Source organism: Cervus canadensis, chromosome 8 (genome assembly GCF_019320065.1).
Source record: "Cervus canadensis isolate Bull #8, Minnesota chromosome 8, ASM1932006v1, whole genome shotgun sequence".
Taxonomy (NCBI): domain Eukaryota; kingdom Metazoa; phylum Chordata; class Mammalia; order Artiodactyla; family Cervidae; genus Cervus; species Cervus canadensis.
In genome coordinates, this window is record NC_057393.1 from 82,887,174 (window position 1) to 82,911,181 (window position 24,008).

General features: G+C 39.4%; 1 protein-coding gene across 1 annotated transcript in view; it reads right to left on the bottom strand.

Annotated features, from left to right (window-relative positions):
* Window positions 1-300: 300 nt before the first annotated feature.
* Window positions 301-24,008, bottom strand: part of RYR2 (ryanodine receptor 2) — a 595,071-nt gene continuing 571,363 nt past the window's right edge. Inside the window, exons 102-106 of the mRNA XM_043477303.1 lie at window positions 16,782-16,938; window positions 15,306-15,370; window positions 13,196-13,296; window positions 12,213-12,264; window positions 301-1,753 (exon numbers count right to left, since the gene is read on the bottom strand). Coding sequence (XP_043333238.1) covers window positions 1,658-1,753; window positions 12,213-12,264; window positions 13,196-13,296; window positions 15,306-15,370; window positions 16,782-16,938 — 471 coding nt within the window. The 3' untranslated portion in view covers window positions 301-1,657. The remainder of the gene's footprint in view (window positions 1,754-12,212; window positions 12,265-13,195; window positions 13,297-15,305; window positions 15,371-16,781; window positions 16,939-24,008) is intronic.

Here is a 24,008-nt window from a genome sequence, read left to right on the forward strand (position 1 = left end):
AGACTGCCAGCCACGTGGCAGAACAGTTCTCCTGGGTTCCCTTACCTGCTGCTCTCCACCCGGGTGCCCTTTCCCAATAAAATCTCTTGCTTTGTCAGCATGTGTCTCCTCGGACAATTCATTTCCGAGTGTTAGACAAGAGCCCAGTTTCGGGCCCTGGAAGGGGTCCCCCTTCCTGCAACAGTATGGTGGGCTTTAAGGCAGTGTTTGGATTGCCCTAGACACACTCAACTGAAAGTTCAAGGCTTTTTTGATGAATCCCAGTTTATAAGTGAAATGGAAAAAGAAAAAGGTGAGAAAGTTAATTAAATAGTTTAATCAGAGCAGTTTTACAATTCTAAAATTAACAAGCAGACTTGTAATAAAAGAGCGCCAATATTTGCAAAATGACCTTGCTTCCATTCTGAATCTTTTTATTTGTAAAGATTCACATCACATTTAAAAGGACTCAAAATGGAGTGATTGATATTATCATCCATGTTTTTTGATGCAACTGGTGAAATCCCTGAATGGATATTGCTTCAGCTTTGATATTTAAAAAATGGCCTGAAAAGAAGTCCTTAATCCACAACTGATCACAGGTGGCTGAAAGAAAGAGAAAAACTCAAAACTACTGTCAAGTTCATAATGTATCATATTGTTGGTGGATGACACTGGCTCCAAATACACAATTAAGCCCACAACACTTTATTACTATGAATATAATTATCATGAAAATTCTCTCACGTGGATCAACTTGCTTCTGAAAGTTTTCTTGGTTTGTTTAAACTTGCATAATAAACATGCAATAAATTATTTCTTTTGAAAGTGTATTTTTTGCAGTCTTTTTGTTTTCATACAAAGATTTCATAAAGTTGCAATATTGCATCAGAGCATTACCAAAATAACAGCAGGAGCACAGGGGGAGGGGAAGTGGGAATTTGGATGAATGAGAAGAACCTCCTCTCGTCCTGAGACAGGCCACCCGTCTTTTTCAAAAGGTGCACACAAACTGCTTTTCTTACCCTCCCCCACCGAAGAAAAGCATGAAAGAAAAAAAAAAAAAGAAAACTCACAAAAGTCAATTTAACTAAGAAAAAAAGTCGACATAAAGAAAATAAAGATTTTTTTTTTCATGCACATATCTTCTGCATAGCTCAACCCACATATAGTAAGGCACTATTTCCCTTCGTAACTGGTGTCCACAGCAGTAAGTGCTACAGTGCTCTGTGACCATTAGAGAGTTCCTTTCCGGATGGTGAAATAAAGAGGCTGAATGAGTGTGGCTGCCACGCTTCCCTGTGAATGTTCAGAGTGCAAGCAGATTTCCAGGAGTCCCAGAAGGAAATCTGTCTGTATAATAATGATTGAGAATCTCCAGAATGTTTTTCTTTTCAAAATTCCTATTTTGTCTGTGTATGAATTTAGATTATTCTTCAGTCATTATTCTTAAAGAAAATAGCCTAGGTGGGGGGAAAAGCAGAGTCAGGTCTTCAGAAACACAGCTTCACTACTCCAAGAAAGCATGTAATGCTGGCAGTTCACAACATCAGCAAGATGTTTCCAAGAGAACAGAGAGAGACAGAATCTAGAAACAGAAGGACAGAGACAAAGAGTGTGTGTGTGTGTGTGTGCATGTGTGTGTGTTTTGGTTTTTGGAGGTGATCTTGGACTGAGATTAATTTAGCTGGTCTTCATATTGTTTCCGGAAACAGTCTCCGGCTGGGAAAAATTCCCAGCACCTTTCTTGATACATCTTCCAAACATAAGATTCCTGTGAAAGTAAAGGCAGTGTGTTAACAACATGTCTTTCCTTAGGATCTGTGTGTTACCACAAAATACAAGATGGAAAGAAACTCAAATTTGTTATTACATATATCACAAACTATCATGGTATATTACATATAGTTATATAATTAGAGAATCTCAAATTCATTTAGATGGTTCCTAAATACTCCAGGTTGTATTTATTTCTACTAATAATGGATCTTCATCCTGACCATAATAATGATAAAAAACTATTTGTGATATATGATTTTGAGAATTCCTTAAAATCATTATTATTAATTTCACCATTCAAATTCAAACTATTAACAACAGGAGGTGAATATTTGAAGAGGGAGAATTTCAAACAGCTTGAGCAGAACCTTAAACATTTAATATGCAATTATTTCTTTTTATTTTTTTTACTTGAAATATAGTTGATTTACAGTGTTGAGATAGTTTCAGGTGAATAGTAAAGTGATTCAGTTACACACACACACACGTGTGTGTGTGTGTGTGTGTGTGTGTCTGTGTATTATTTCCAGATTCACTTCCCTTATAGGTTATTAGAAAATGTTAAGTATAGTTTGCTGTGCTATACAGTAAATCCTTTTTGATTATGTTTTACATATGGTAGCGTGTATATGTTAATCCCAAACTCCTAATTTATCCTTCACCCCACTCCCCTTTGGTAATTATAGATATGTTTCCTATGTATGTGGATCAATTTCTGTTTTATATATAAACTTACATCATTTTTATAACTTCCACATATAAGAGATACCATATGATATTTGTTCTCTTTCTGACTAACTTCACTTAGTATGATAATCTCTAGGTCCATCCATATTGCTGCAGATGGCATTATTTCATTGTTTTTTTATGGCTGAGTAATATTCCATTGTGTTTGTATGCATGTGATATATATACAAAGGTTGTTTTCGTTCTAGGCTATTGTAAATAGCGCTGTAATGAACACTGGGGTGCATGCATTTTTTTCAAAACTAATGGTTCTCTCCAGATAATGCCCAGGAGTAGAATTGCTGGATCACAGAGTAGCTCTAGTTTTAGTATTTTAAGAAACCCCCATACTGTTCTCCATCGTGGCTGGACCTATTTACAATCCCAACAACAGTGAAGGAGGGTTCCTTTGTCACCACACCCTCCCAGCATTTATTATTTGTAGACTTTCTAATGATGCTCATTCTGACTGGTCTGAGGTGATACCTAGTTGGAGGTATCACCTTCATTGATTTGCATTTCTCTATTAATTAGCAATGTTGGGCATTTTTCATGTGCTTTTTGGCTATCTGTATGTCCTCTGTGGAGAAATGTCTGTTTAGGTCTTCTGCCTATTCTCTGATTAGGTTGTTTGTTTTTATGATATTGAGGTATATGAGCTGTTTGTATTTTTTGGAAATTAATCCCTTGCTGATTGCATCATTTGCAAATATTTTCTCCCAGTCCATAGGTCATTTATTCATTTTGTTTATGGATCCTCTGCTGTCCAAAAATTTAATTAGGTTGAATTTGGTTATTTTTGAACTTGGTTATTTTCCCATTACACTAGGAAGCTGATCCAAAAAGACATTACTGCAATTAAGTCAAAGAGTGTTCTGCCCATTTCCTTCCCAAGAGATTTATAGTATCAGGTCTTACATTTAAGTCTTTAATCCATTTTAGGTTTATTTTTGTGTGTAGTGTTAACGTTCTAATTTCATTCTTTGACATGGAGCTCTCCAGTTTTCCCAGCACCGCTTATTGAAGAGAATGTCTTTCTCCATTATATATTGTGCCTTTTTGTAGATTAATTGACCATAGGTATGTGGGTTTATTTCTGTGTTTTCTATCTTGTTCCATTGATCTATATTTCTATTCTTCCACCAGTAGCACACTGTTTTATTGTAGCTTTGCAATATAATCTGAAGCCAGGGAGTCGGATTCCTCTAATTCCATCTTTCTGTCTCCAGATTGCTTTGACTGTGCAGGGTCTTTTGTGTTTTCACACAAATCAAAAATTTTATTGTTCTAGTTCTTTGAGAAATGCCACTGGTAATTTCACAGGGGTTACACTGAATCTGTAGATTGCCTTGGGTAAGTGTAGTCATTTTGACAATACTGATTCTTCCAATCCAAGAACATGATATATCTTTCCATCTGATTGTGTCATCTTTGATTTCTTTCATCAGCATCTCATAGTTTTTAGAACAAAGGTCTTTGTCTCCTTAGGTAGATTTATTCCTAGCTACTTGTATTCTTTTTGATGCAATGGTAAATGGAGTTGTTTCCTTTTATTTTTTGTCTTTATGAAATTTTCATTTTTCTTTAACTTTATTGTAGCTGATTTACAGTATTGTGTTAGGTTCTGCTATACAGCAAAGTGAGCCCGTTTTACATATGCTCTGTGTACTCAGTAGCATCTGACTCTTTTGCTACCCCATGAATACCTGCCAGACTCCTCTGTCCATGGGATTATCCCAGCAAGAATACTGGAGTGGGTTGCCATTTCCTCCTCTGGGGATCTTCCCAATCCAGGGATCGAAGCTGCATCTCTTACATCTCCTGCACTGGCAGTCAGATTCTTTAGCACTGAGCCACTGGGGAAGCCCTCAGTTTACATATACATATGTTCATTCTTCTTAGACTCTTTCCCCATAGATTAGAGAGTTTCAGGTAGACTTCCCTGTGCTATACAGTAGGTCTTTGTTGATTATCTATTTTATATATAGTAATGTATATATGTCAATCCCAATCCCCATCTCCCAATTATCCCACCCCCCTTCTCCCTACTTGGTAACCATAAATTTGTTCTCTACATTTGTGACAGTATTTCTATTTTGTAAATACTTTCATTTGTACCATTCTTTAGATTCCACATATAAGCAATATCATATATTTGTCTTTCTCTGTCTGGCATACTTCACTCAGTATGACAATCTTTAGGTCCATCCATGTTGCTGCGAATGCTGTTATTTCATTACCTTTTTAATAGCTGAGTAATATTCTATTGTATGTATGTACCACATCTCCTTTATCCATTCCTCTGTAGATGGACATTTAGGTGCTTCTATGTCCTAATGATTGAGACAGTGCTGCAACGAACACTGGGGTACATGAATGTTTCCAAATTATGTTTTCTCTGCATATATGTCCAGGCAATGGATTGCTGGATCACATGGCAGATGTATTTTTAGTTTTTTAAAGAAACATCCATACTGTTCTGTACAATGGCTATACTAATTTACATTCCCATCAGTGTAGGAGGGAGGGTTCTACTTCTGCACACCCTCTCCCGCATTGGTTACTTGCAGATTTTTTGATGGCTGTTCCGAATGGTGTGAGGTAATACCTTGTTGTAGTTTTGATTTGCATTTCTCTATTAATTGGTGATGTTGATCATATTTTCAAGAACCTCTTGGCCATCTTACATGTCTTCTTTGGAGAAATGTCTATTTAGGTCTGCCACCCATCTTTTGATTGGGCTTTTTTCCCTGTAGATGGAACTTCACGAGCTGCTTGTGTATTTAGGAGATCACTGCCTTTGTCAGGCGCCTCATTTGCAAATAGTTTTTCTCATTCTGTGGGTTACCTTTTCATTTTTATTACGGTTTCCTTCGCTGTGCCAAAGCTTTTAAGATTAATTAGGGTCTGTTTATTTTTGTTACTCTAGGAGGAGGACCAAAAAATACTTTCTGTGATTTTTGTCAGAGAGTGTTGTTACTGTGTTTCCCTCTAAGGGTTTTACAGTATCTGGCTTACGTGTAGATTTTAAACCCATTTGGAGTTTATTTTTATGTGTGGTGTTAGAGAATGTCTTAATTTCATTCTTTTGCATGGAGTTGTTCAGTTTTCCCAGAGCTATTGAAGAGACTGTCTTTTCTCCACTGTTTATTTTTGCCTCCTTTGTCATAGATTAGGTAACCCATGAGTGCATGGTGTTTTGTTTTTTTAATTGGAATATAGCTGCTTTACAATGTTGTGTTAGTGTCTACTTTACAGAAAAGTGAATCAGCTATTTATAGCTCTTTTTTGTATTTCCCTCCCATTTAATTCACCACAGAGCACTGAGTGGAGTTCGCTGTGCTAAACAGTAGGGTCTCATTAGATGTAACTGCTGCTGCTGCTAAGTCGCTTCAGTCGTGTCTGACTCTGCGCGACCCCATAGACAGCAGCCCACCAGGCTCCCCCGTCCCTGGGATTCTCCAGGCAAGAACACTGGGGTGGGTTGCCATTTCCTTCTCCAATGCATGAAAGGGAAAAGTGAAAGTGAAGTTGCTCAGTCGTGTCCGACTCTTAGCGACCCCATGGACTGCAGCCCACCAGGCTCCTCCGTCCATGGGATTTTCCAGGCAAGAGTACTGGAGTGGGTCGCCATTGCCTTATATATAACTAATATAGCTCATTTTGTACATAGTATCAGTGGAGTATACATGTCAATCCCAAGCTCCCAATTCATCCTACCCCCACTTTCTCCTTTGGTATCCATACATTTATTCTCCGTATCTGTCTCTATTTCTACTTTGTAAATAAGATCACTGATACCATTTTTTTCAGATTCCATATATATGCATTAATATACGGTATTTGTTCTTCTCTTTCTGACTTACCTTACTCTGCATGACAGTCTCTAGGTCCATCTGTGTCTCTACAATGACCCAGTTTCATTCCTTTCTATGGTTGAGTAATATTCCACTGTATATACATACCACATCTTCTTTATCCATTCCTCTGCTGATGGACGTTTAGTGTCCTATTATAAATATGTGCTGCAGTGAACATTGGGGTACATGTATCTTTTGAATTATGGTTTTCTCTGGGTATATGCCCAGTAGTGAGCTTACTGGGTCACATGGCAGTTCTACTTTTAGTTTTTAAGGAATCTCCATACTGTTCTCCATAGTGGTTGTACAAATTTACATTTCCACCTACAGTGCAAGAGGGTTCTCTTTTATCCACACCCTCTCCAGCATTTATTGTTTATCAATTTTTTGATGATGGCCATTCTGATTGGACTATAAAGAAAGCTGAGCGCAGAAGAATTGATGTTTTTGAACTGTGGTGTTAGAGAAGACTCTTGAGAGTCCCTTGGACTGCAAGGAGATCCAACCAGTCCATTCTTAAGGAGATCAGTCCTTGGTATTCATTGGAAGGACTGATGTTGAAGTTGAAACTCCAAATATTTTGGCCACCTGATGCAATGAGCTGACTCATTTCAAAAGACCCTGATGTTGGGAAAGATTGAAGGCAAGAGAAGAAGGGGACGACAGAGAATGAGATGGTTAGATGGCATCACTGACTCAATGGACATGAGTTTGGGTAAACTCCAGGAGTTGGTGATAGACAGGGAGGCCTGGCGGTTCATGGGGTCGCAAAGAGTCGGACATGACTGAGCGACTGAACCGAACTGATTCTGATTGGTGTGAGGTCATGCCTCATTGTAGTTTTGATTTGCATTTCTCTAATAATTAGTGATGTTCAGCATCCTTTCTTGTGTTTGTTGGCCATCTGTATGTCTTTGAGAAATGTCTACTTAGGTCTTATGTCCATTTTTTGGTTGGGTGTTTTTTTTTTTTTTTAAATATATTGAGCTGCATGAGCTACTTGTGTATTTTAGAGATTAATCCTTTGTCAGTTGCTTTGTTTTCAAATATTTTCTCCCATTCTGAGAGTTATCTTTCCATCTTGTTTATAGTTTCCTTTGCTGTGCAGAAGGTTTTGTGTTTAATTAGGTCTCATTTGTTTATTTTTGCTTTTATTTTCATTACTCTAGGAGGTGGATCAGAAAGGATCTGCTGCAATTTATGTTAAAGAGTGTTCTGTTCATGTTTTCCTCTGAGAGTTTCACAGCTCCCGGTCTTGCATTCTCTACCGTGACTGTAGCTGATTCACAGAGTTGTGTTAGGTTCTGCTGCACAGCAACATGAGTCAGTTTTATATACGCTCTGTGTGCTCAGTAGCATCTAACTCTTTCGCCACCCCATGAACACCTGCCGGCTCGCGCCTGTCCATGAAATTTCCCAGGTAAGAATACTGGTGTGGGTTGCCACTTCTTTCTCCAGGGGATCTTCTTGACCCAGGGATTGAACCCATGTCTTCTGCATTGTAAGCAGATTCTTTACCACTGAGTCACCAGGGAAGCCCTTTGTACCAAAAGCACACTGTTTATTGTAGCTTTGTAGTACAATCTGAAGTCAGGGAGCCTGATTCTTCCAGTTCCATTTTTCTTTTCCAAGATTGCTTTGGTTATTTGGGGTCTTTTGTGTTTCCATACAAACTGTAACATTTTTTCCTAGTTCTGTGAAAAATGCTATTGGTAATTTAATAGGGATTGCATTGAATCTGAAGATTGCTTTGGGTAGTATATAGTCAATTGCACAATATTGCTTCTTCCAATCCAAGAAAAAGGTATATCTCTCTGTTTGTGTCATCTTTAATGTCTTTTATCAATATCTTATAGTTTTCTGCATGCAGCTCTTTTGCCTTCTTAAGTAGGTTTATTCCTATGTATTTTATTCTTTCTGATGCAATGGTAAATGTGATTGTTTCCTTAATTTCTATTTCTCGCCTTTCTTTGTTGGTGTATAAGACTGCAAAAGATTTCTGTGTGCTAATTTTGCATCCTGCAAGTTTACCAAATTCCTTGATGAGCTCTAGTAGTTTTCTGGTAGCAACTTTGCAATTTTCTATGCATAGTATCATGTCATCTGCAAACAGTGACAGTTTTATGTCTTTTCCAATTTGGATTCATTTTTTTCTTCACTTATTGCCATGGTTAGGACTTCCAAATCTATGTTCAATAAAAGGGGGGAGAGTGGACATCCTTATCTTCTTCATGATGTTAGAGGAAATACTTAGTTTTTCACCATAGAGAATGATGTTTGCTGTGTTTGTTGTGTAAGGCCTTTATTATGTTGAGGTACATTTCCCCTATGCCCACTTTCTGGGGAGTTTTTTTTTTTTTATCATAAATGAGTGTTGAATTTTGTCAAAAGATTTTTCTGCATCTATTGAGATGGTTACATGGTTACTGTTCTTAAATTTGTTAATGTAGTGTATCACACTGACTGACTTGTGGATACTGAAAACCCTCTGGCATCACTGGGATAGATCCCCTTCAATCATGGTGTATGACACTTTTAATGTATTGTTGGATTCAGTTTGCTAGTGTTTTGCTGAGAATTTTTGCATCTATGTTCATCAGTGATACTGGCCTGAAATTTCCTTTTTTTGTTCTATCTTTGAATGGTTTTGGTATCAGGGTGATTGTGTCCTTATAGAAGGAGCTTGGGACTGTTCCTTCCTATGTAGTTCTTTTTGTTTTTTTTTTAAACAGTTTGAGAAGAATAGGTGTTAACTCTTCTGTAAATGTTAGATAGAATTTGCCTATGAAGCCATCTTGTCTTGGACTTTTATTAGGAGTTTTTAAACCACAGTTTTAATTTCAGTACTTGTGATTTGTCTGTTCATACTTTCTATGTCTTCCTAATCCAAATTTAGAAGGTTGTACTTTTCTAAGAATTTGTCCATTTCTTCTAACTTGTCCATTTTATTAGTGTAAAGTTGCTTGTAGTAGTCTCTTGTGATCCTTTGTATTTCTATGGTATCAGTTATAAGTTCTCCTTTTTGCATTTCTAATTTTATTGATTTGAGTTCTCTCCCATTTTTTCTTGATGAATCTCCCTAAAGGTTTATCAGTTTTGTTTATTTTCTCAAAGAAGCAGCTTTCAGTTTCACTGATTTTTTGCTATTGTTTTCGTCATCTCTTTTTCATTAAATACTGCTCTGGTCATTATGATTTCTTTCCTTCTTCTAACTTTAGGTTTGTTTGTTCTTCTTTCTTGGGTTTCTTTAAGTGTAATGTTAGGGTCTTTATTTCAGATTTTTGTTTCCTGAGGTAAGATTTTTATTGCTATAAACTTCTGTCTTAGAATTGTTTCTGCTCCATCCCATAGGTTTTGGATTATCTGTTTTCATTTGTCTGTAGTATGTTTTTATTTCCTCTTTGATCCATTGGTTGTTTAGTAAGGTATTGTTTAGTTTTCATGTGTTTTTGTCTTTTACAGTTATAGTCATAGAATTTATTTTTAATCTCATAACCTTGTTATCAGAAAAGATGCTTGATATGATTTCAATTTTCTTAAATTTACCAAGGCTTTCTTTGTGGCACAGAATGTGATCTATCCTGGAGAATATTCCATGTGCACATAAAAAGAATGTGCGTTCTGCTGCTTTTGGATGAAACACTCATCAATGAACTACATCTGGTCTAATATGTCATTTACGGCCTATGTTTTCTTATAGAATTTTTAACTGGGTGATCTGTCAATTGATATAAGTAGGGTATTATATCATAATTATTGTGTAACTGTCAATTTCTCCTTTTATGTCTGTTAACATTTACCTTCTACACTGGGGTGCTCCCATGTTGGGTGCATAAATATTTATAATTGTTATATCTTCTTGATTGTTCCCTTGATCATAGGTAGTGTCATTCTTTGTCTCTTTTAACAGTCTCTATTTTAAAGTCCATTTTATCTGATGTAAGTATTGCTACTCCAGCTTTCTTTTGATTTTCATTTGCATGGAATTTTCCATCCCCTCACTTTGAGTCTATATATGTCCCAATTTCTCAAGTGGGTCTCTTGTAGACAACCTATTTAGGCATCTTGTTTTTGTATCCATTCAGCTAGTCTGTCTTGGTCGGAGCATTTAACCCATTTATAGTCATGTCAGACTCTTTGCAACCCTATGGATTGTAGCCTGCCAGGCTCCTCTGTTTGTGGGATCTTCCAGGCAAGAATGCAAGAATACTGGAGTGGGTTGCCATTACCTTCTCTAAGGGATCTTCCCATCCCAGGGATTGAACCCGAGTCTCTTATGTCTCCTGCACTGGCAGGCAGGTTCGTTACCTAGTGCCACCTGGGAAGCCCCATTAATATGGTATTCTTATTACTATTTTGTTAATTGTTTTGAGTTTATTTTTATTAATTTGTTGTTTTGAGTTTATTTTCTTCCTTTCCTCTTTTGTTCTCTTTGATTTGATGATCATCTTTAGTGTTGTGTTTGGATTCCATTTTCTGTGTGGGTGTATCAATTGTAGATTTCTGATTTGCGGTTGGCATGGGATTTTGATATAGCAGTCTGTGTGTATACTTGATTAAATTGCTGATCTCTTAATTTCAAATATCCTGCATTTGTACTCTCCTCCTCCCGCAATTACTGACTTAGATATCATATATGTGTGAGAAGTATTTCCTACCTTTATTATATGTTTGCCTTATTGGTGAGTTTTCCCATTTTGTAATTTTCTTGTTTCTAGTTTTGGCCTTTTCTTTTCCACCTAGAGAAGTTCCTTTAGCATCTATTATAAAGCTGGTTTGGTGGTGCTGAATTCTTTTAGTTTTTGCTTGTCTGTAAAGCTTTGGTTTCTCCATCAAATATGAATAAGAACCTTTCTGGGTACAGTAAGTATTCTTGATTGTAGGGTTTTACTTTTCATCACTTTAAATATATCTCACCACCTGGCCTGCAGAGTTTCTGCTGAGAAATCAGCTGCTGGTACTATTATATAGAATCTTTTTTATGTAATTTGTTGGTTTCCCATTGTTGCTTTTAATATTTTCCCGCCTCCTGAGGAGACCCTGCAAAACTAGCAGGTACATCTGGCCCAGGATCCTATGAAGTCACTGCTTTTGCCTTGGGTCTGATGCACACGAGACCTTGTGTGCACCCACCAGCAATGATGTCTTTGTTTCTTCCAGTTCTTTGGATCTCCTGCACTTAATCCCTGCTGGCCTTCAAAGTCAAATGCTCTGGGGGCTCTTCTTTCTGATGCCAGACCCTCAGGCTGGGAAACCTGGCATCAGCTCAGAAGTTTCACTCCTGTGGGAGAACTTCTGTGATATAATTGTTCTCCAGTTTGTGGGTTGCCCACCTAGGGGTCATGGTATTTAATTATATTGCAAGTGGCCCCTTTATACCATCTCATTGTGGTTTCTTCTTTGTCTTTGGATATAGCATATCTTTTTTGGTAAGTTCCAGGCTTTTTCATCAGTGGTTGTTTAGCAATTAGTTGTGATTTTGGTGTGCTCCTGAGAGGATGTGAGCTCAGGGTCCTTCTGCTCTGCCATCTTGTCCCAGGATATGCAATTATTTTCAAATGACAGTAATACTGTTGGATGAAGTTCACTTGAAATAATCTGCTATCTTATTAGGCAATCAAGTACATTATAATTATCAAAATCCAAGCTCGGCATTTTCAGCTAATAAATGTTCAATTCTAATTTTACTTTTTTCTACTACGGCAATCTTTTGTATACTCATCCAGAATAAAAGGAATTTTATACTAAGATACCATGACCAATATCTGAGAGTAATTCTGATGTTAATGTTTAATGTACACGTTTATTCCAGCAAGCAGAGATTCTTTTATCAATTTTTTCAGATGATGTAGGTCAGTGTTTACATACCTGTCCTGTGTGCTCCGTTTCATCTTTGTTTATAAGATACATCAGAAAAAACCTACAGATACACAGAGAGTAATCAGACATGGATTGTATGGAAATAGCATAAACAGACACCTCTGATCTTGCTATGGGCTAACTCTTTATGGCAGAGCATAGAAATGTGTCAAACCTGAAGGGCAAAGAAAAGAAACAAGAAATGCCATGGGGACCAAGAGCTTATCTTCTTTTAAATATTTTTTCAAAAGAGCTAAAATATATGCACCAGTCAAGTTATACTTCTTGGGAGCTGCTTTATGCCAGGTTTACTGCCAGACCCTGCCTGCGACTATATCCTATTTATTCACTTATGGGGCAGGAACTGTGATCCTCATTTGGAAAATCAAGGATTAAAAAGGTTAAATAACTTGTCTAATATCGCATACTTTTGAATCCCAAAGTCCACTTCAACACTATTCTGTATCTCTTCTTTTAGATATTAAAATCAGGTTAGAAACAGATTAAGAATTAATATTGTACCAAAGTACAGTTTCTGGCTAGTCTTGAGTAATAGCTAGATTTCTATGTATTAAAAAAAAAATGTAACTTTTATCTGTGTTTTCCAATAGTGCTTAAAGAGCTCTGTATTTTCTCAGGAAAGAAAAATGAAGATTCACATATTTCTAGGGAGCAGATGGAACATTCCTGTTCGAAATAAGAAACACAGACAAAGCTCTCTGAGAGGCTTGGTGCACATTCTGCTCATCCTTTCCACCTTTTCATTTCATGTTCTAGAAGGTATCTTTCATGTGGAACATTGCAACTTCATTTCCTAAGTTAACCTACTCTTGAAGAAAAAGAACCACTAGCTGTGAGTGTTTCCCTCCAGGAGGCTTATAAGAAGCCTGAGGCCAGTAGTAATGAGAGGGGTTCTCTCTCCAGTTTCTCCAGCATGCTGAGTTGAAGCCTGGGTATCAGGAGAGGCAGGGGAGTGAGTCAGGCATACTCACAGATAATTGGCCAAGTTGTGTTCCTGTAAAGTGTGGGTTTCAAAGCCATGTGGCACGGTGTCAAAGTAATCATTGCCTATCCCACAGATGAAGCACTTGGTCTAGAAGACAAAGGCAAATATTCAAAGGTCACAGTTGAGAAAGGAAAACATAACTCACCACTCGGGGGCAGTTACTTGATTTACTCAGTCTACATAAAAGATCATCCCAGAAGGCCGCACCAAGTACTTGAATACCACTTTAGCTGCTCCCACAACTACAGATTATTGTGGAGTTTCAGTGACATAGCAACCAGCAGCAAGAAGTAACAGAGGCAGAAAGAGTACAGGGTGATGATGGCTGAAAAGCAATGTCTTCTTTTTTCCTCCAGCTTGAGTAAGCACACCCAGGCTTGGTGATCACTCTTGTTTATGACACTGGCTCTAGCTAGGCATGACTAAATGTGTCCTCAGTTGAAACTACAAACTTGGTACCCATCCTAGCCATGTCTGATGACCAAGTTGGGTGGGTGGGGGACACCAAACCAAATACCAAACTATGAGGTATAGAATCAGCCATTCAGAGAAGGTCCACCATGTGCCAGGTACACAATTAACCTGTGGCCATGTATTGGGATGACAATCTATTCTAGAAATAGGATGCCTTCTCTCCCTGCTTCCCTCCCATCCCATCCATCTCTCTCTTCACTTGCTAGGTCTGCCATCTGCAGGCCCAAAACACAGGGAGAAGCAGGCTTTCCATTTTATCATTAGCACTGCCTATGTATCAACTCAAATGAATTCAATAATTATTATCCTCATGCAGCTCCAGATGCTCATCATCCCTGCAAATTAGAAGCTATTTTGTACCACTAGAGGCATGTTTATGATGCCCTAGACGCTAGAGCCTAGAATCAAGATTATTAAGATATTTTATAATTCTCTTTGCCTTACTGATCAACAGCTACTGACGACAGAAAGGCTCCACTCAGCGGTCCAGTCTGGGACACCATTCAGTGTCTCTTAAATAAATAGGTTCACACTTAACAGCTTTCCCCAGGAACTTGCCCTTTCTCTGTCACCTCCATTGGTGACTCTGTGTTTAACTGAGCCACCATGCTTCTTTCTAGAGGCTCATGCCAGAACCTTGGTATCATTTCTGCTTGCTCCAGACTTCATCCTCTGCATATGGCCAATCACCAAGTTCTTTTCATGCCAGCTCCAAAGTACTCCTTGCGTTCATCTGGTTCCTCCCTCCTCAGTGGCACTTCTTTAGCAAGAGCCTCATCATCTCCTACCTAGAAAATGCTGACAGCTGCTTCCCTGTTCCTGGTCATGCCTTCATTCCCCCTATTTTAATCTATACTTGTTCTTTTTAGTGTAAATCTGATCATGTCACTGCCCTGCTTAAAACCCTTTTCTTGTTTCCTAGCTTGTAAGTTACACTGTAAATTTCTCAAATGCGTTTTTACACTCTTAATTAGTTGGCCTTCCTTGTCAGTCCCATTATTAGAATGTAATACTTCATCCTGCACCAGTTATGCTTCCAAGGGAAAAATCTGCATATCAAATTCCCGAAAACCAGGGTCTTGGTATATAGAGCCTCAGGCAGTGACATTCTCACAGAATCCAATGGGCACAGTGGGGCACATCAGGGTGAGGAGGTTTCCTAAACTGTCCTGCACTCTCTCTCTCTCTTTGTCTCTCTCTCACATCCACACCGCTGCAATCTTCAGGCCTCAGCTTGTGCATCTCTTCTTTTAAGAACTCCCCTGATCATCCAAGATGAAATGAGACACAAGCCCCAAGGACCCCAGTACTCAGAGTTTCCTCCTATAAGTGCTCATCACACTGCTCTGTGATTGCCTGTTTACTTATGTCAGTGAATCCATCATTTAGAATGGATGGTCTTCCCACTGCTGGAGGGGTGGATGGTGCCATATTACCGTCTGTATGTACCTGGAGCCCACCATCTTGCTCAACTATACGTGTTGCCTGAACCAAAAACAGGCCAATGAAATCACACATTGTTCATGCTCTTCCCCCTTCCTCCCACTGCCATAATTCTTTGATAAAGGCAGTGAGGACAGAGAGTGTCCACAGCAAAAATGTATAGTGAGAAACAGACCTACCTCCATGTCTTCTTTGACCTGTTCCTGTTGGTCTCTTAGTTCCCCAAAAGCATCGATGATTAAACCTAGTGTTAAATAAAGACAGGATTTAATCTTTAGCAACCAGAAAGTGATAATGAAATTCACAGCCCTTTGGCTAAGCCTCCTAAGGAAAGGGACCATGTACAACTACACTGGGAAATGCACACACTGGATACTCCTACGAAGGCAGTGGCGTTATCTCCTGGGGGCAGGGGGCAGAAATACATGCAGTTCCCAGGCCACACACTATCAAAAAGGGGTTTAAAAATGAAGCAACAGAGCAGGGAAACCTTGGTTACCTTGGCATCAATAAATGGTATGTTATATTATCTGCTTCATGCTAAGAAAGAGCAATTGAGATTTATGTTCGTAAAGTACAGAAAATGCCACCAATAAGTTTTCAAGTGCTAAATTTGCAAGTCAAACATGCTTATATTCATTGTGAGGAATTTGCCCCAAATCTTTTTTTCCCCCCACAAATTCCTTATCAGTAAACTTCCTGCAACGTTATTAACTGCGGCAATCAGCCAACTTCCTTCTGCTCTGTCCCCTTTTCTCCTGTGACTTGCCTGACTGTTCACTGTCTTCCAAGTGTTTTATGACTTTGCCTTCTTATAAAACATTATTATTACACTCAAGAAAGACATAAAGGAAAGAGAGACACAAAGGGGAAGATCATGAATCCTTTAAATGTGTTCCTGTGCTTTACTAAAAAAAAAGGTACCATTTTTGCCTCTGGAATTTAGAGGATAATGTGTCATTTATAGACATTTAATTCAAGCTAGGAAATATGTAAGCAGAAGAAGACAACATGAATGATTTTTCTAAGGGGAAAAATGTTACCCTGGAATAAAAGGAGGGGAGAAAAACTGCCCACTCCAAGTTACCTTGGGGTGAAAGAAGGAACGAGTGGGTCAGCATGGTGCTGTGGTGGCATGTGAGGGGTTGGATTTCAGCCCTGACACTTTGCAGCTGTGCACTCTTCAGCTGAGTCACTTGTTATGGCTCAGTTTCTTCAAAGGTGAAGAACAATACTCTGCTCACAGGGCACATGGAACAGACATCATTTTTAAAGAAACATTTTCTATAATCCATGGCTTAGAGCTTTATATAATTTCCATGTGATAGACCCAAAGAGGTTAAATGGCTTGCCCACCGTTAGTTGTAAAGGATGTCAGTGTCAGGGCTGGAAATCAGACCCAGGAAAGTGCTCTTTCCATTATGTTATTTGAAAGGAGTCCAAAGAAACCTGTATTCATCTCTTCCCCCACCCCCAGACCAAGGTCCGCTACGTCTTTGTTTTTCCCTCTACAGATTTCCAGTGAAGAAACACTGAAAGGAAAAGTTCTATTTGGCTTTTCTAGGAAACACTTGACAGTCTTACCCTATCTTTAATGTTAGCTTCAACAATAAGTAGGTCAGATTCTAGATCTTCTTGACCTCCAGTGAGCTTACCTTGTATTATGGCCAAGAGAATGACAATTACAAAAAAGAAGAAGGTGATGTCAAAGATGATTCGATATATCTCATATTCATCACCAGCTGGATCTTCGATTTCATCACCAATACCCCCTCCGGCACGTACTCCAACATACATGTGGAACATATAGCACTGGAAAATAAAGGAATGGCATCACCTCCTGGAGGATCATTTCCCGTTTTTATAATCAACACACCTAAGGTTCTCTCTAGCTCCTAATCTTCACTCTGGAAATTATGAGAATCTTTGCCTTCTACATCATTTCTTTTTGTTTCAATATTTGTAACTGTGATGCAAACACTTGACTCTGCTGTCTTTTAAACAAAACGCTGTACTGCATACTCTGCTTAGCACCTGCTAACGCACTTTGCAGGAAATGCATCTGGCATTAAGATCATACTAGGGGGCACAAAACTATATTTAATTGCATTGTTCAATTTTTTTTTAGCATAACAGATGAAGGAATGGGGAAGTAAAAGTCCAATGTATAACTGGATAGAATGTTAGAAATAAAGAATAAAGAAAAAAATTAAGAAAATAAATAAAAAAAAATCAGACTTAACACTTATCGTCCCCTCATCTATCATATATGGAGTATAATGCACAAAGTTTTTTAACTTTAATTTCTAGAATAAAGAAAAATGAGAGAGGCAGGGAAGAAATAGCAGCTTATCATTAACACACTAAAAGTTTAAAGTAACCAACAATATGTACTGCTGCAAATGTCCACTGCTGAAAAAAGGGTGTAGTAAAATGCTTTGGGGTGGGGTTTCTCAGCCTCATCACTATTAACATTTCAGAAAAGATAATTCTTGGCTGTGGGGGTTTCCCCCCTTATATTTCTGGTCATTCCTTCTCAGCCCTGTCAGCCACTTCTTCCTCATCTCCCTATCTCTTCATAAACTGATCCCCAGGATTGGGTTCTCTGATTTCTTTTTTTTTTCTTTTAGGACATTCCCTTAGGAAACTTTTCTAGTTTCATACTTAAGCATCATCTGTGGTAATTATAAAATATTTCTGTTTACACCTCAGGTCTCTTTCTTGAATCCCAGACTTGTATCTCCAACTTATTTTTCATTTGATGTTTTATGATCTCATTTCATTATAATTAGTCCCATTATAAGAAGAATTACTTGGGTTACTTCCTTGTCATCTTGCATCTTTGCATCTTGCATGAGTGCTCAGTCGTGTCCAACTCTTTGTGACCCCGGGGACTGTAGCCTACCAGGCTTCTCTGTCCATGGGATTTCCCAGGCAAGAATACTGGAGTGGGTTGCCATTTGCTTCTCCAGGGGATCTTCCCGACCCAGGGATCGAACCCAGGTTTCTTGCATTTCCTGCACCGGCAGGCAGATTCTTTACCACTGGCACCCTGGGAAGCCCTCTATCATCAGTGTCTAAATAATGTTCAGCACATGATAGGCCCTTAAAACTCACTGGGGATGACCAAAGAGTGAAAAATTATGACTAGTCGGTTGTTTCCTGGAGAACAGCTCAGATACACCTCAAATTCTCAAGTAGTTTTAAAGAGCACCAAATTCAAGCAAAGAATACAAGATAATACCAAAATACTCATACAGACAGCCTGATGAGATCAGTGGTGTCTAAACTTAATTCTGCATCCACATCTCCCAGAGGCGTAAACATTCCAAATTCCTGGTATCACCTACTGAATTAATCTCTGGAAGTAAGATTTGAAGACACTTTAAAAAAGCCTTTGGGGAGATGCCCCAAGAGGCTCCTCAGTGTGGGTGAGTGAAAATGCCCTGGATGTGAGAAACAGGTCCAGGTCATCTTGGCTGTGTTTTCAGATGTACATATATTTCTTCTAAGTTGATTAAAGTTGTTTTGGAACTATCAAGTACCTCAAAGAAATGCACTGCATTGAATACCTGTCAATCATGCATAAAAAGAAAGAACTGTTTTTGGTGCAGTGAAGCAAAGGCTTGCAAAAAAAAAAAAAATTGTTTCCCAAATTCTGAGTGTCCTGTCAGTTGTTCATTTTGGTTGAACTGTCAAGAGATCTCCTGCTGTTGTTCAGTCGCTAAGTCATGTCTGACTCTGCGACCCCATGGACTGCAGCACAGCAGGCTTCCCTGTTGTTCACCAACTCCTGGAGCTTGCTCAAACTCAAAGTCTATATTGATGGAAGACCACACACAATTTACATTCTTCATGGTAGTGGTCCTGTATATAATGAATAGATAAGTGAAAAGCTGGATCACCCAGAGAGAGAAGAAGGAAGCTTCTTCAATGATTTTTGAAATCTACATGACAAATTTTAGCCTCCTTTGAAAAGGATGTTCAATGCCTTTTTGGAGTAAGGCAGTATTTGCCACAGTCCAGTTACTGCCTGGCCAAATCCACCAACAGGGATGTTATTAAAGAACGTCTTCCAGCCCTCAGATTGGGAGAAAATAATAGCAAACGAAGCAACAAAGGATTAATCTCAAAAATATACAAGCAACTCCTGCAGCTCAATTCCAGAAAAATAAATGACCCAATCAAAAAATGGGCCAAAGAACTAAACAGACATTTCTCCAAAGAAGACATACAGATGGCTAACAAACACATGAAAAGATGCTCAACATCACTCATCATCAGAGAAATGCAAATCAAAACCACAATGAGGTACCATTACACGCCAGTCAGGATGGCTGCTATCCAAAAGTCTACAAGCAATAAATGCTGGAGAGGGTGTGGAGAAAAGGGAACCCTCTTACACTGTTGGTGGGAATGCAAACTAGTACAGCCACTATGGAGAACAGTGTGGAGATTTCTTAAAAAACTGGAAATAGAACTGCCATATGACCCAGCAATCCCACTTCTGGGCATACACACTGAAGAAACCAGATCTGAAAGAGACACGTGCACCCCAATGTTCATCGCAGCACTGTTTATAATAGCCAGGACATGGAAGCAACCTAGATGCCCATCCGCAGATGAATGGATAAGGAAGCTGTGGTACATATACACCATGGAATATTACTCAGCCATTAAAAAGAATTCATTTGAATCAGTTCTAATGAGATGGATGAAACTGGAGCCCATTATACAGAGTGAAGTAAGCCAGAAAGATAAAGACCATTACAGTATACTAACACATATATATGGAATTTAGAAAGATGGTAATGATAACCCCATATGCAAAACAGAAAAAGAGACACAGATGTACAGAACAGACTTTTGGACTATGTGGGAGAAGGCGAGGGTGGGATGTTTCGAGAGATCAGCATCGAAACATGTATAATATCTATAGTGAAACAGATCACCAGCCCAGGTTGGATGCATGAGACAAGTGCTCGGGCCTGGTGCACTGGGAAGACCCAGAGGGATCGGGTAGAGAGGGAGGTGGGAGGGGGGATCAGGATGGGGAATGCATGTAAATCCATGGCTGATTCATGTCAATGTATGACAAAACCCACTACAATATTGTAAAGTAATTAGGCTCCAACTAAAAAAAAAAAAGAACGTCTTCATTGGACTGTAGGTTTTAGAACACAAAGTAACTGGCCTCTTGTCAGTTAGTATAAGAACACTGATATGGTTGTCAAGACAAGGAACTGTAATTAACTGGGGAGAGAGAACAAGATGGCAGAGGACGAGGTGGACATGCAGCACATCTCTCTCCATGGATACGTCAGGAAGACACCTTCAGACACTGAAGTGCATGCAGAACACCAGCTGAGAGTGGACAGGAGTACCTGACCAGTGGAAAAGAATATATAGAACCATGCAAAACTCAGTAGGATGAAGGAACTAGGGGGAAAAACAGGATTGTTAGTAGAATTGGACCTGCCCTCGGCAGGTGGGGGAACTGAAGCAGGGGTCCAATCCCCACATGGGGGCAATTCTCTGAGTCAGAGGAGAAACATTTAAGGCTGAGAGTGAAACAGACGATCTGTGGCAGCCTAAATGGAATGAGACCCACACAGTCCTTGCCCTTGCTGCAACCACACATACCCTGGACAGGAACACTGGTCCCCTGGAAGGTGCAGCAGCTGGGAGCTGGAGTTTAGGGATTGTGGAGCAATCCCAGTGTCAGGGCTGATGTTGACTGTGGAGAGATGGATTGAGGGGATGTGAGGGAGGAGACTGTGGTGGGAAATGCCTGTGGAGGAAAGCCAGGCAGCCCTGGAAGCAAGGTGATACTGCTGAGTCACGCAAAGTGGGTGGAACCATCACCATAGCCTCTCCTTCCCACAGGCCAGCACCAGCAGCTGAACAATAGACAGGCTGGCCCATCAAATGCCTAATGCACTGAACTACAGAGTAGGACCTCACCCAGGATGCCCCTTTAAGTGCCTGATGCTCCATTCTACGGAGTAGGACCCAAGCCAGGGGGGCCCCCCTCTATGTGCCTGATGCGCGGAACAGAGAAGGACCCCAGGCAAGGGAGCCCTCTAAGCACCTGAATGGGCAGAGCTACAAAGACTGGCCAAAGAGGCCTTCTGGTCACCAGCTACAAGAGGTTCAAAAAAAGACTGATAGGGCCATAACTCCTGCAGGGGAGGCAGTCCATGTCCCTGCACATTTGGTGCCTCCAGGGTCCCCACAAGCCAAGCAGCCATGCCACCTTCACGCTCGACTCTCACTGGGGCAGAGCTGCCACAGGCAAAAAACGTCTTGCCTCTATGCATTCAGGGTCACTTCGGTCATGTCTGACTCTGCGACCCTGTAGACTGTGGCCTGCCAGGCTTCTCTGTCAGGAAGGGGGTTCTCCAGGCAAGAATACTGGAGGGTATTTGCCAGTACTGGTTGCCATATCCTTCTAGAGCACTCTATTTCCTGCTTCCCTCGCCGCCAACCCCCCTGAGTACCTGGTGCTGCCAGAACCTCTGTGACCCAAGCAGCTGCACCACCTCCACACCTGGCCCTCACGGGGCAAACCCAAGCTCTCCAGGGCAGCCTCAGGAGCAAACCCAGTGGGTGACTCACATGTAGAGGTAAAAATAAAACCACAATTGAAACCCAGGGGCAGTGTGGTTAAGGAAGAAGATCCAAAACTTTCCCACCAGCTGTACAAACTGCAGAATAAATCCACGAGATCCACTAGGCAGACTCTGTGTCTAAGGAGTATATAAAACGCCACTGAGAGCTCCAACAAAGGAAAACGCACTAGCTCTGATAGCTGTGGGCATTGGAGGCAAGAACACCCAGGAGCAGGACCAGATTAGAGTCTGAGCGGCCCCCACAGCAGGTCCATAGACCAGCCCAGTGCTGGAGGGCATCCTGGGGAGGTGAGGTGGACTGTGACTCCCAGCGAAGGGAAAGGACTCTGACAGCAGTGACTGAAGAAAAACATTTATTATTCTAATTTTTTGACTTGTTCTGTGGATTCTTCAGGATTTTTTTTTTTTTCATTTCTTATTTTCCTTTTTCCCCCCTTATGTTGTAGTTGTCTATTTTATTGGCACTAAGAAATCCAATTAAGCTTTTTGAGTTTTGTTTTTTTGTTCCTCAGTCACATTTTTTATTGTTGTTATAAACCTCTACCACTACATTGGGCTTTTGCAATTCTGTAGAGTTTTCCTTTTTTTTTTCTTTTTAAGTTTTTAAACCTATTGTTATTTTTTCTACATTTATTCCTTTGTTTGCTTTTCCTACTGTTCTTTTCCTCTTGCAGTTCATCTTTAACATATATAAATCTTCTTTATCTACCTCTATTCAACTTTGCATATCTATTCTTTCTTTCTTTCTTTTCTTTCTCTCCTTTCCTCTCAACATATTTGTTAGGTTTATTTTCATTGCTTTATACCCCAGCTGGTACCTAGCTTTAGTTTTGTTTTCCAGTTTGTGCTTTAGTTAGTTTTGTTCTGCTAGATACAATTTTTGGTTTCCTTTGTTTGCTGGGTCAATCTATTGTACTTTATTTTTGTTGAACTGTTTTCATTTTGCTTACAGGTGTATATATATATGTGTGTATTCAGTCACACTTTTTTTTTTCATTTATTTTTATTAGTTTGAGGCTAATTATTTCACAACATTGCAGTGGGTTTTGTCATACATTGACATGAACTTTTTTATTGTTGCTATAAACCTCTGCCTATGTATTGGACTTTTTGCAGATCTATGGAATTTTCCTTTTTTTTTTTTTGCCCTTTTTCTTTCTTCTGGCATTTTTTTTTTCTTTTTCACTTTAAATTTTAATTTTTAAAAATCTATTCAATTTCTTCTACATTTATTCCTTTGTTTGCCTTTCCTGCTGTTATCTTCCCCTTGCATTTAATCTTTAATGTATATGAATCTTCTTCATCTACCTCTATTTAACTTTGCATATCTATACTTTCTTTCCCACCCTCTCAACATATTTGTTAGTTTTCTTTTTATTGCTTTACTTCCCACTTAGCACCATGCTTTAGTTTTGTTTTACAGTTTGTGCTTTAGTTCTTAACTGGTAAATATAATTTTTTATTTCCTTTGTTTGCCAGGTCAATCTACTGTATTTTTGTTGGATTATTTAGACTTTGCTCATGGGTGTATATGTGTATGTGTATATTCCATTATTTTAATTATTATTTGCCTGATTTTATAATCATTTATAAATGATTTTATGTCATTTATATGTCATTTTATGTCATTTTATGTCATTTGTCTGAGGTTCATCTTTGGTTTCTCGAATTGTATATTTGTTTTAATCTCACTAAATGCCATAGCAAACCACTTGTGGAATCTTCGTTCCTGACCAGAGATCAAGCCCTGAGCATTTGCAGTGGGAGTACTGACTCCAAGACCCTAGACTGCCAGAGAACTAACCCTGCTGCTGTTACTGCTAAGTCACTTCAGTCGTGTCCGACTCTTCGCGACCCCATGGACTGCAGCCTACCAGGCTCCTCCGTCCATGGGATTTTCCAGGCAAGAGTACTGGAGTGGGGTGCCATTGCCTTCTCCGAGAACTAACCCTAGGCAGCATCAAATAGTGAGAACTCACACAAAGGAAACCACATGAATACATCACCCAACCATCAATAGCACCCTATGCAGGATGCCTCATCTAAAAATCAAACAAAACAAAATACAAATCACCAGCAGACAGGATAACCACCTCACTCAGCCTTTCCCATCAGAGGAAAAACAAACAAATAAACAAAAAATCACCACAAATCTCACCCTATATGAAGCTTACACAAACTACTGGATGAACCTTAGGAGGGCAGAAACCAAAAGGAAGAAAGAATTCAACCTTCTTCAAGGAAACAATT